This window comes from Mesitornis unicolor, unplaced genomic scaffold, assembly GCF_000695765.1.
Source record: "Mesitornis unicolor isolate BGI_N332 unplaced genomic scaffold, ASM69576v1 scaffold2639, whole genome shotgun sequence".
NCBI classification, from domain to species: domain Eukaryota; kingdom Metazoa; phylum Chordata; class Aves; order Mesitornithiformes; family Mesitornithidae; genus Mesitornis; species Mesitornis unicolor.
The window spans coordinates 13,568-27,087 of record NW_010209053.1 but is presented as its reverse complement, the minus strand read 5'-3'; the positions used below and the strand labels follow the sequence as shown (position 1 = coordinate 27,087).

Here is a 13,520-nt window from a genome sequence, read left to right as displayed (position 1 = left end):
TGAAATCAGTGAGCAGAGAGAGACACTACTCCATACTGCAGCCACTGCGGCACTGAAATTCTCCATTTCTCTCTCTTCAGTCCATAGATCCCTTGGCACAGCTGGAGATTCCCTGTACAGCACACAGCGTGGCTATTCACTGAAAATAGCTGAGAAAACAACATTTCTGGATCCAGCCACCTGCATTCGGCATCAGTTGTGTGGAATGCCCATAAACATCACTTCCATACCGTAATAGTTTGGGGGAAATGAGGCCAAGTGACCAAACCCCTCTGCCATTCCCACCAGCATTGTGAGCTGGGAGGCCTTTCCAGTGCAGGATTTATGTCTTGGTCTGTCACAGTGACTGACAGCAGCAACCAGGAGCTCTCAGGGGTAAGGGACAGGGAGGGCAGGTGTGGATGGTGTCTCCTGGGACAGGCTCCAGGCTGCTCCAGGGAATGTGCTAATTTTCACTCCTTTATAGTCCTTTATCTCAGCCCTTCGACCTTGAGCTGAGAGGCCTTATCAGCCTTAGCCAGAAAGGGGGAGTTAACCATTTGTGTGCTGAATGTCCCGGGCTAAGTCCTGAAAGGAGAAACACAGTGAATGCAACTTATTTTAATAGTTCACAAGTCAGTGGACTTTTTTTTTTCCCCCCAGAATATCCCTGCTTAACCAGTTCAGTGCTCATGGAGTTAATCTGCTCGCGCCTTCAGATTGTTTTGTTTCCAGGGATTCTAAACCTTGCCTCCAGCTGTTCATTTCCATTGAACAAGGGTGATCTTTATCTGTCTAAACTAGTTAAAACCTGCTCCACTACCGGCAGCCTTTTTTGGAGGCAGCCCAGTAAAGCTGAGTGCGGTGGCTATGACACCAAAGCCTCCTGGACATCATAAATTCCAAGCCCTGCTTTTTTTCCCCTGACCTCTTACTGTTGGAGAACCCCTCCTGTTTTAATGGGAGGTTCACTTCCTCCATAGCTCCATTTAACCCCTGTCCAAAAAGAGGAATGATATTTGCATTGTAAGTGGCCAGTGAAGAATCCCTTTTGGACTAATTTACTACTTTAATAATATCAGATTCAGCCTTGACCTAATCTCAAAGGAACTGTTCGAACAACTGAAGCGCTGTTGGACTTGCACTTAGTCTCTGCTCAGTGTTCATGTTGCTTGGGGTGAAGTTGTATTTATTGTAGTTGAAGCATATTGTTTAAATGTGCTCCATTTAAAGCTTGCTGTGGCGTGGTGGGACTTGCAATACCTTTGGGGTCAACAGGGCCACTTCCTCTTCAACCATGAGATGTAAAAGTTTTTGTCTTGAGCAGATGAGGTGCAGGTTTGTGAAGCGCATGAGACAGCCACCGGATGCACCAAAGGTTCTTGCCCATCATGAAACTCAAATTCATGTCTCATATGCATGAGGCAAAGATGCTGTGTGTACAAAAGGGAATTGCAACCAGCAACAGAATTGCTGTTGTTGTTAATACTGCTACAGGAACCGTAGCTGGGATGTGTACAGTAATGCAGAAGTGCCTTCTCTTGTTGCTGGGGTATCTAACAGCGCGTTATTTTGGCCTGTGCTGAACAGGAGTACGTAGCACAAGGGGTGAAATGCTAACAATCAGTTTGTACTTCAGGCTTTTCCTTCTGCTACTACTGCTGCTAACAGAAGTGGGAAAGTTTGTGGCCAGAAGACCTCTCATGAAGACCCAGGCTGAGCTTTATTTTGGAATGTGCCAAGGAGACATTTTCCCGTTGTTGTGTTGCAGATGTTATCGTTCTTGCTGTCTGGGGAGGCAGCAAGGCATGAGGAGTGTTGGGAAGTAGCGCCTCTGCTCTCTGCAGCGAACAGCTGGATCCAAAACAGCTGGATCAGCTCAGATCCAAACCCATGTGTCTGTGTGAGAAGGCTGTGCAGTCACTTCTCTGCTAAGCCACCTCACAGCAATTAACGGAAAAGGTCTGAGAAAAAGACCAGTTCAACGTCATTATTGGTCTTTAGCAGCTGTGTGTTATCCTGTTGTTCCTAATAACCTTTTTAACTTCGCAAGTAATGTTTTCTTGGCGCCATTCAAACATAATGACTGGGGGGTCAAATTCAGCTCTCAGTTGTGTAAATACAGAATCATTCTGTTTGCTGTCTCCTGTTATTTTCCATTTGGCTCATGGTCCCTGCCCCTAGGAGCCCGCAATCTAAAACACCCAGGTGGAGTATTTTAGATTTGCAAATCCATGCAGTATAGTTACAGTCCTGTTGTCCTCTGGTTGAGGTTAATGGGTTGTTCTGGTATATGTTACTTTTCATAAGTAATTCACCAGTGGATTATGATTGGGAAGTCTTTCAGGAAAATGTGTTTTTAAAAGGACTTTAAATAAAGAGAGAAAGAAATTTGGTTGGGATGAATAGAGAACAAGACTCATTGAACAAAACTGATACTGCTTAAAGTAAAGCAGTCAGAAAGTCAACTTGGTAGTAAGAAGAAAGGGTGACCTTGGTGAATCTATGGGTGCTGGAATTGCTGTTTCTGTTTCAGTTCTCCAATATACAAGCTTGTAAGACTCTTAAGTAAGGTTCAGTGGTTTTATATGGTAAATAAATTTATCTTGATAAGAAGATCTCTCTTTTCTAGCACGGTCTGTACGAAGCTCTCAGCAGTGAAGTGACTAATTGCATTTCTTATTTTCAGGGATCTTCCGGATGATCCTGCTGTTGAATGGGACACCCAGCTCCTCGCCACCTTTGTGCTAAAGCATATAGAAGCCAATAACATCAACCTGGTAATGTGAAACTTTCTATAGCACGGGCAGTTTCCACATTACTTTTGAGCTAGGGTTCTGGCTGTTTTCTGCTAGACGGTCAGAACAAATAGAATTGCTCCACTGAAAAATATGGGAAAGGATGGTGGTGTGGTTTGGATGAATCTTTTATCTCTGGGGGTCTTTCTTTGCTGTCCAGTGAGAAATGAACAGCAGGGGAATTTTGCTTTACTAACTCCTCAAATGTTTTCTACATTTTAAAGCAACCATTTTGCCCCTGTTGCTACATTTCATTGAGGGAGAGAGCCCACCTGGGGTTTAGGCTTATGTTTAAGCTTAGATTGAAGTAAATTAAAGAGTTAAAGAGCTAGATTAGCAGCGTTACAGGCTGAGATTGAAGAATATTAAACTGGAGAGATTTCCTAGCACTGGTATAGGTTTGGTTTTTTTCCCCACAGAACAGGAATAAGGGCCTAAACATGGAAAAGGTTTTGTTCTGCTCTTTTCTGTTGAACCTCGCTGTGATCAGGTACGTCACTGTCACGTACTGGTTAGCAGCAAAATCACAAAACTCTTAAAGCCTTTCAGCAATTCACAAAACAAAAACCGCATCTCTTGTAGCATGAAAGCCCCATGAGGACAAAAAACCAGCGTCATGCATCCAACTTTGTATTGATTCTGAGGCTAATTTTCCATGAAATTCATTGCTGTGCAGAGACAAATGCAGTTTTCCTGGACTCCTTTTATGTCTTCTGGCCCCATGAAGAGATAGGTTTTAATCTAATCTGAAAGGTGTAACACAGGAGGATTTGTATTGCATGTTTGTGACTCTCACGGGCACTGGGACAAGTGCACCAGAATCCCAGTAGAAATTCTGAAAACGCTAGGACTTCCTCTAGCTGGTTCGAGTGGGTTAGATCTTTGCCTCAGAGGAAATTAAACGCAAGCTGTCTGTGCTGGGGGAGGCAGGAGTCTGCCACTGACATAGCGTGAGCTGAAGGATCAGCTGCGCGGTTTTCAAAGCAAGAAACGTGCGCGATCCCTCGTCCTCTCACTGCTGTGCTGCGGGTGCCGGGCGCAGCTGCAGGACCGAGGACGCTGCGGCAGGGCCCACTGCATCCCCCAGCACCTCCCTGAGAGCAGGGGGGATGAATTCCTGTCACAGAACACATCAGCGGTACCAAAGGCCACTGAAGCAGCTTTGCAGGCTGGTGGTAGTGAACTGCCTTGTAAATTTACAGTATTTGAAGTGTCCCAAGTAATCACACAGGTCTCAGATGTTTGCTATAATACTTCCCATTTAGGAGCCGACCTAGTTTGCCAATAAGGCAAGCACCTAATTACCTTTGTCCAGCATTCTGCTTTTTAAAACTTCAGAGCTTGCTGTGCGTTAGCCACTCTTGAAGCATCTCTGCTGTCCTGAGACACTGGCCTTGCCTTGAAAGGTAAACTGGGTGTATTTTTCAGTAGTGTTGAAATTGATAGAATTGGCTTAAAACATTAAAAGAGGCTTATCCAAACATAATCTAACGGGGTTTCAAACACAACAAGCTACTTGATGGAGTTAACATGATTGGAAAACTTGTATTGTTTCAGCTGTCCCAGTGGGAAAACCTTGCCCAGTTCTCTCCATAGTCATTGCATAGGCAATCATATATTTTATTTACAGAACGTTTGTGTCACCTGGCAGTGGAGAGGCAGGCTGCAATTCCAACCTGTCTGAAAGGAGAGATTGCAAGGCAAGGAGTCACTCCGTGTTGTGCGTTGTTTTGCTCCATTGCATAGTTACTCATTTCCTCAATTGCCCTGGAAGTCCATGAGTAACTCAATCTATTTGAGAGCTACTATTTCATCCAAGCTCTACATTAAACAGTGCAGACACAGAAATTAACGGCTGGTGTACTTAAAGGCAAAACTGATTTATAGTCTTTGGAAATTATTTCCTGCCTGCTGGACTTATAAGCAAAAGCCAGTGTTGCTGGGAGAGGCAGCTAAGGCTTGTCTGTCTCAAGCCAGATCAGAAAGTATTTGGTGTGTAAAACAAATAAATTCCATAGTATTTGTGAGCCCCAGGCAGGCTCTTAATTGTGAAATCTTACTCTTCAGGATCTCAGGTTTGGTGATAGCAGAGCTTGGGTTGACATTCAGGCTGTGTTTGGGGCAGATGCAGAGCCAGTACCAGAGTTCAGCAATACCACGTTCTCACAAGCTGCTTTGCTGATGGAAACATCCTCCACACAACTGCTTGTGGAAGAGTCTGATGGTCTTGGGCCAGCTCCAGATCAGCCTAGAAAGCCAGATCCTTCTAAAATGGCATTCGAGTGGAGCTTATATTTGAGAGGGTGATTTCAGCTCTGATGCTTTGGATCTCAGCCTCCACGTTTTCCTAAAATTTGGGAGCATTTGAATGTGCAGTGTTTGCAGAGGATTTTAAATGCTTTTGCAGAACACCACGTAGCTCAAACCCAGTGGACACTGGGATGTTGATCACAATTAGATTTTTCCTTTTTCATCCAGTTGCCCATTTTTTTTTAATTTTTAGCTTCTCTGATTTAGTACCAACAAGAGACATCACCAAAAACACAAGAGACTCAAAGGGAGATTGAATGTCGCTGGCCTCTGCAAGTGTCAGTCGGGCCTATGAAATGATGCTCAGAGGAAGGCCATGAGAAATGGAGCTGCTTGCTGTGGCATTTTATGGGCTGGCCCTTCTTGAAAAGGAAAGAGACCTCTCTATCCCCACAGTCCACTTGAGCAGATGTGTGCTCTGACGAAGCACTGAATGATGCCAGAAAGAGGGAGGGAGACCCACAGCTTTCAGTGCTTTTTCCCTCCGATGCACATGGTGTGTAGAGGGAGCATGGACTCCAGACCTCTCAGGGGTTTTCTCTTCTGCTAGCAATTGAGTAATTTCCTCTGTGCTCTCCCTCCTCCGGAAGGGATTTCTGGACCTGTTTGTCTTGGCTGTTGCTCCGGCTTCCACTAGTGAAAGCTCCATTTCCTGAATACCAAGGTCACCCAGCAGAAAACCCAGCAACACCAACAGCAGCGGCTCCCATTTCAGAACAGATGTGGGGAGGGAACTCCCTCTTGCCCTAAAGATCCCATTGAGCAATAATTTCCACATCAAATGTATTTCCTATCCCAGCCTTTTGCTCTCAGAACCGGCTAAGCCTGTTTTCAACCCAGACAGTTTCAAGATGTTCAGGTTTTCTCATCCTGCCCTGACTGTTTGCTTGATTTCATCATCATCCTGGTTCAGGTTGCATGTTAAAAGCAAGCACACCAGCTCGCTGCACCACGTGGAGGAAGCAAATGCTCCCGTGTGAAAATATCTTCATCATGTGAGAAATAAATTCAAATTTGTTATCAATGAAATGAATTCCTGAAGCCAGAGGAATATATTTACATGTGACTGCTGCCTGCTTTAAGTCACAAGCACCAAGGTGATGGTGTGGAATCAGTGCCCTGGTACCGGGTAGATGGGACATTGCTGCTGTGTCACAGCCACCCTCTGTGCTGGGAGGGATCTCTAAAGGGGAAGAGCCAATATTTTGAAGGCGGTCTCTTTGCCACCCTTCACAGAATCATAGAATCACAGAATCGCTCGGTTGGAAAAGCCCTCTGAGATCATCACGTCCAACCGCTCCTGTCTACCCCCTAAACCATATCCCTAAGTACCTCATCTACCCGCTCTTTAAACACATCCAGGGATGGTGACTCCACCACCTCCCTGGGCAGCCTGTTCCAGCCTCTGACGACCCTCTCAGTAAAGAACTTCCTCCTTATCTCTAACCTGCAGGTCATTGTGCAGATACCTTGGGAATTTGGACAAATTACAGATTTGTCTCTTTGAAGAGACAGGCAATTCAGGTGCAAATGTCCTAACAGTAAATTAAACAAGATCATTTGAAAATTAACTGCATGCAGTCTCTTTAGCTGGTTCAGATGTTGTGTAAGCCCAGCAGCACTAAGAACGGCAGCTCCTATTTCAGATGTGGAGAAGAAGACCCTCCAAAGGTGTTTCTGAACAGATCATTTCCACACCAGGAATATTTCCTAACCCAGCCTTGTGCTCCCACAGTTGGCCTGAGCCACTTTTGTCAAAACAACGATCAGCTTATGCCGTCTGCTCACTGTAGTCTCTTATCTTGGCCTTCTGGTTTGTTCTCTTGTACCCTCCATAGAAGGAAAAATGTGTGTCTTGGCTTGCCTGGGCTTTTTAGCTTGGTTTCCTAAGGAAACAAGAATAATGCAATTGTATTTATATGTGTGCACACATGCACGTTTCAAAAGAGTTTAGAGCCCATTGGCTAATTTCAACTGCATTAGTCAGCAGGGCAGTAGTCTTAAGAATGTTCTGTTTGTACAGGTTACACAAAAATAAATGACCAAGCAGAAGAGACAAACCCTCTCTCTGTCCCTGGTTGGTGGAAAGGTTTGGTGCAAATCCAGCCCGTAGCAGACTCACACTGTTATTCACCTGCACGGGAATTTATTCTGCCTGCAGTGAGTGGGGTACGTTGTTGTCATCTTAGGAAAGTGCCACTCTAGGCAGGAGTGACTTCAGACCGTGTTTTTTCTTATCTGTAAAATACAGGGTGCTGTGCTTATTCCGTGAGCTGCACAGAATTTAATGTCAGATGAGCCACTCAAAAAGCTGATATCCTCAGGGAGGACTTAGCACCGTGCCAGGCCATGCAGTCCTTGCAGAGCCTCTCAGGTAATGCTGAGGGACAGCAAAAGCAGCCAAAACCCAGGACGTATTTCTCTCCTTATAAAATAGGGATTGACCAGAAAATGCTGCTTCATACCTGAACGAAACCAAATTGGGTCCCACCACTTCCTCCCACCAATTAATAACCCAGCTGCTTGGTGGCAGCATTATTACACCCACTGGGCAAAGTGGAAAATCTAACTCTGGGCTTGTACTGGGCGGATGGGTTTCTAAGCAGACTTGCCTGGAGTTTGTGGTTTTTGAAGTATTTCTTATCACTGTCAGTGTTTCCTCTCCCTCTTTACACAATATCCCCTGTGTTTGAGAGGGCCTCTCCTGCTGGAGGGTGGAGTAGCAAAGGGCAGGACGGGCAGGGAGGCTTTTGATCTTCCCTTGATCTCTAACCCAGTACCTCAGGCCCTGCGGATAAAAGAGATCCTGAGAAAGGAGCTGTGGTGAGTAAGCAAGGCAGCAGCATTTCCTTCCCTGAAGACAGAAGAAGCTGGCAGAGAAGCAGACACTGAGATGTGGGGAGGTTTGGATTTCTTTCTGGTGATAGAGAAGGGAGCTGTAGACAGCTCTGCTCCCTGGCCTCTCCCAGAGCAAAACCCTCACTTTAGACCATCCAAGGACGGTCACATTCACATGGGGAAAGCCCACCCGCACATGTACCCTGTCTGCTCTGCACGCTGCGCTGCCGTTTTGTCCTTAGGTTGGAAGTGGGAGCCTTTAAGCATCGGCCTCACGGTCCTGTGCAGAGTGAGCCCTGGGGGTGGATGCTTCACCTGACACATTATTGGTAGCTCTGGGGGCAGGGAGCCAAGGGCATTCTGTGCTTTGGAGGGGGAGTTGTTAGTGCTGTGTTCACGCATTACTTCTGCATTATGAAGTTCCCATTTCTCCCTGCGGAGAAGCAATAAACAATATGATCTTCTCATTCAGCGAAAAGCCTGACTTGCTTGTACAAAAAGTGCAGTCAGCTGATTCTTTAAAAAGGTTTATTCTCATATCAGATTATTTTATCACTAAGTTATCCTGTGAAGAAGCCTTGTTATGATCAGGACAGTAGGACATGATTGTGTTGCTCTTGTTAAAGCAATATGTCCTGGTTCACAGCACAACGAACTCTGGTTTCACCCTGTAATCCACAGGCATTCTGGTGTGTTCTCAGATCCTGGACAGAGTGATTTGAGAGCTGGACCTCTTGGGTCAGGAACAAGTTTGTGACAAATCACTCTGAAAGTGACCTTTTGGCCTGGCAATAAGTAACAAGTGCATCCTGCCAGTGGGAACAGGGTATTTGTTGTCTTTCTGTTCGAGCTGTTAGACTGTGTAGTCATCTATTCCAGAGTGTCTTGTTTGTTTAGTTGTATTTCTGCAGCGTGAGTTCACACACAGCCCTCATTGTGCAACACAGAAACAACTCTGTAGATACAATGGGCTGGGACAGTGTTGCGTAGGTATCAAAGTTGGGAACGGCACAGTCTCCCTCTTGAAATGCTTATTGTTCTGTGGTTTTGTTGCAGGTGGTAACCTTTGATGCGGGAGGAGTGAGTGGCCATGCTAACCATGTCTCTCTTTACACTGCTTTAAGGTACGGTGTGCAGCACGCTCCATTGAATACCTCACTAGAGTGTTACAGAGTGAGTGTGGTGGTTGTGTGTAAGCAGAAAACTAATAGCTAGAGCCAAAAGCAGTACTGGCTTCACTGATACAGCTGAGTGCCAGGCTGTGGGACATGATACTGTTTGGAGAACCTCTCACAGCTCTGTAAAGGACCTAGAGCATCCTTTATTATTCGTTCTGCTGGTGCTCTGCCAGTCTCCCTTTCACTGGGCCCTCTTTGCTCTTCCTGTCCTTGATCCCACTAAGATGCCACAGATCACTTTGCACTTCTGGTTTGAATAGCTGGTGCCTGAGCTGGTGGTAGTTGGATTTTGGAAAATTCTGCACCGTTGTTCCAGAGGTTGTGGCCATCCTGTTTGTGTACCTAAGTTTACCTCTCTGGCCCAAGGACGTTGCACTTTCATGGAAGCTGTCTTTTCCTAAGTCAAATTGTTTCTTCACCTCTTTATTCTTTACATTCTGAGACCTCTGTTCTGTGCTATGATCTGGTAAAGTTGCTAGACAAAATCCCCTTCTATTGAAATCACCCAAAATACTCTGGCAAGACAGCTACTGTATTTTATTTTAACCTTCTGCTCATTTGGACCTCATTGTGTCCTAGAGAGATCTCCCCCAGAGCTGCTCCTGCCTTTCCCAGGCATGAGAAGAACTCTTTGCAAGTATATCTTGTATTTTTAGCGCCCATTTGTTTTCCGAATCATCTGTGCAATTCAAATAACTCTGGCTCTCCTTGCTAACAACATCACAGTGATTTGCCTTTCTCGCTTGCCTAGAGAAAGCTGCAGTGCCACAGAACCCATACCGGGACCTACTGAGCTCCTCTGAGAAGATGCTGAAAGGCCTTGATGCTATCTGATGGCTGGAATTCAGTGTTAAAGGGAACCATGGCTTTTCCCAGCAACTTCTGAAATATCCTGACAGAAGGAAAAGAGGTGGAGTTGAAGCAGTGTGTTTGTTTGGGCTAAGCAGGGGCATGCTTTCCAGCACAGTGTTATTTGGGGAGTGAGGAACAGAGGTTGATGGCCGATGCTTACACCATTGGCACAGAGGGACTAGAGAGCTTCCAGCTGCCTGGTCCCCAGTGTCTGCTCAGTCAGTGGCCTGCAGATAGGGATGGAGGGCAGAGTGTTAGGTGTCCCTCTACATTCTGAAGAGATACGGGGAAAACAAGCTAACAGCTGAATTACACATGAGAAAGTTAAGGAAAACTCTTGATTTTGATCCCAGCTCTACTATCATCTCATTTGTGGCTGTGCAGAAATCGCTCCGTGCTCTAGGTTTCCTGTGCGTGCAGTGGAGTTAACCCTCTTCTCATCTCAGACTGTGTTACTAGGAAGTACTCATTATTTGCAGGCCCCTTCAACTTAGGCCTTTGCATTAGTCCTTAGTCTACAGCAGGACATTGTCCTGGGCTGCTGAAACCCACGCAGATAGGAACACCAGAGCATAAGCAGCTGTCATTAACTGAGGGCTGGTTTGTGTCGTGTCTCTCACCCAGTTCTGAATCAGCAGAAACAAGCACCGTGGCCCAGTCATCTGCATGAGGCAGGAGTGATGCTGTGGCCACTGAAAGGTTAAGTTTATTTTTAGTGGCTTGCTTGCCCTCATTATTTTTCAGTTTGTGTCGTGGAGGAAGTAGAGCGTGACTGTATCCCTCCTCATTTTCTGTGCCCTGATGAGTTCTCACATACTGGGTAGTACAGGCAGCGCTGGGAGCATACGCGGAGGCTTCTCATGTCCCTCCATGCCAGCAGGGCTTTGCCAAGCAGCGGTTGCTGCCCCTGGGGCCACAGTGCTGCATGGAAAGAAAAAGGCAAATGAAGTCTCCCCTCCAGGTATCATGTGCGATGTATTTATTAACCATCTTTAAACACGGCTGCAGGGTTCTGCCTCCACTGTGGCTGTAAGTGGATAGAAGCAGAGGGCTGGTGCAGCGATCCTCGGCTCTTTTGGATACTCCCTGTCTGTGGGAGATAGACTTGTGCCCACTACCTAAAAGATTACTTTCTGCAAGAACAGGCTGTGTGACCCATCCCACAACTCCTTGCTTCAGGAGGTGCAAATTACTGCACAGCTTCAAGGAGCAAAACAGTTCAGGAAACGGTCACAGCTGAGCAAATGCTCAGCATCATCTGCTAAGGGCGTAAATATTGTTTCTAGTGTCTGGAGCAGAGGTTATGTTCAAAGGAGCAGGAATTTTGAGAAGAAATGTGCCCTTCCCCTTGCAGCAACCTTCCTCCTGGCAGCTTGCAGGGAATCCAGCTGCTGCTCTGTGTCTAGGCTTCAGATTTGGGAGGAGCTGTGAAATGCCAAGGTTTGAGGGTGGGTTTGTTCATCTGCAAGGGAAAATAAGAAAAAACAGGATGGGAGAGGAACACAAACTGCTATTTGATTTCAGTCTCTCCTGGGAGTATTTCAGTTCTGGCTTCCAGATGGAAAAAAAACCCAACCCAAAACCAAGAAAATCCCACTGTAGCAAAGACGGGAGAATTGGAAGCAATCCTCTGTAGCGCTGCTTCTTTCCATCACCTTGATTTGGCAACATCATTCTCTCCTATCCCCCAAAATAGGAGCTTTCCCTGTGGCCAAGAGAGGCCGGATCCTTTACACACGTCCACAAGGAAAAGCAGGTCTTGAGTGACACCAACGTCACTTCACCCCCTCTCAGCATTTGGCCAGTCACTGGGCACTACAGTAACAAGCATGGTAAATACTACGTGACAGCAATATTTGAGAACCTCTCTTCCCTGCACTTTGAAATGACAGTGTTTGCACTGAGATCACATGTAATATCGAAGTGGCTTAGTTTTGCGTGAGTCATTGTGCATTTTGATTTTAAACAAGCCCTCTTGCCCAGCAGCCTGGCAAATGGGGGGCTGTTGGTTTTGTTGTTTGCTTGCTTGCTTAGGGTAGAGAAGAATGGGTCTTGTGAGGGGGAGGAAGGACTGTACCACTTCTTTCCTTCAGTGAGCTATCAAACCCATTTCATCCCAGCTAGAACAGAAAAGAATAGTCCTTGTCTGCTTAGGGCAGAGCAAACTGAGTGGAAAATAGGAGCTGCTATATTTAACCACTGTGCATTATGTTGTTATAGCAACTGCATCCATAAGACTTATATCAATGATGGCATATAAAAAGCTGTATCAAAGAATCATTAGCTGAGCCTGTTCTCGTTAATTCCATTTGGAAAAACACCTCGCAGTCCTGCAAGATGTGTCTCAACATTCTCCGACTCGGTGATAGGTTGTAAATTAGACTCTGCAGAGGTAATAGTTGGGAGTTTAGTGCTTTACCAGTCTTGAGTTGGTTATGATGCAGCCTGAGTGCCACCGAGGCCTTGTTGCACTTACGTGTCACAGCCTGACTATCGAATGCCCCATTTAGGAATGCTGTGGGACGTAGCATTGTGCAGAAGGGTTGCGCTGAGGCTCCCTGAAAGAGGAGGATTGATTAAATGCCAGTTTCAAATAAGGATATTGAAACAATGAACAGAGCATCGTCCAGCCAAATCCCAGTGCGTGCAGTTCTCAAAAGCCACCAACTGCATTACATCCCAAGAAAGCACGGTTCTGCTTGTACTGAATTTCCAAGGCCGGGTAGTTAGCAGTGTGAGTGTAGCAGTGACACTGCACGTTCTTCTCCCAGACAGTGCAGAGGCCAAAGCACAGAGCAGCTCTGTCAGCTGGAGGATCTCTGAATTGAAATGTTTTTTTCTGAACGGCAGAACCATCTTTTGTCGCTGCAGTACACGTGAGTCCAGAGTGCCTGAATAGCGTGAATAGTGTTTTACAAGATGCATGTTGCTACGCGGTGTACGTAGTTCAGGGTGCATGGAAATGGAGCCAGAAAGTCCGGTTAGGGAGGGAAGAGGGGTTCCAGATAGCACACATTCAACATCTGGCAAGTATATCCTTCTAATGTCTCTGCGATTCCTCGGAGATTGGCTGCTCTTCCTCCTTCACAGCTGTTTCGTCAGATTAATCGGGCAGATTAGAGGTTAGGATCCTAAATGGAGCCCCAATGCATATTTAAGACATCCATTCTTTGCCATGCTCTTCAAAATTGCATTTCCCCAGTGCTTTACAGCAGCCAGCGCAGTCAGTGCGGTGAAGGGCTTTGCCTTTGGCACAGGAGACTGTTTGGAGAGTGAAGTCATTGATTTCATTGAACAATTCTCATTAAAGAGAACATCACCAAAACTGCAATTCACCCACCAGGGCGTCAGTCCTGCTTCCAGCCCAGAGGAGCTCTGCATCCCCCAAGACCAAGGTTTCAGCTCCATCTTGACTCTTCCTTCTTGCCACCATGGGGAGGTAGCAGTGGTCGGTGCCTCTTAGGAACCAGCCCATTCTGCCGACATCTTTCCTTGAGCATGACTGGATAAAGACAGGGAATTTGGGAACTAGTTCAGTCCTGCACTTTGCAGGATGGGGCTTGCT

The 13,520-nt window shown here is 46.2% G+C and overlaps 1 protein-coding gene across 1 annotated transcript in view; it reads left to right on the top strand.

Annotated features, from left to right (window-relative positions):
- Positions 1-13,520, top strand: part of PIGL (phosphatidylinositol glycan anchor biosynthesis, class L) — a gene marked incomplete at its 5' end in the record, with an annotated part of 52,705 nt that overhangs the window by 30,155 nt on the left and 9,030 nt on the right. Inside the window, 2 exons of the mRNA XM_010192733.1 lie at positions 2,669-2,759; positions 8,982-9,049. Of these exons, the coding sequence (XP_010191035.1) occupies positions 2,669-2,759; positions 8,982-9,049 (159 nt within the window). The remainder of the gene's footprint in view (positions 1-2,668; positions 2,760-8,981; positions 9,050-13,520) is intronic.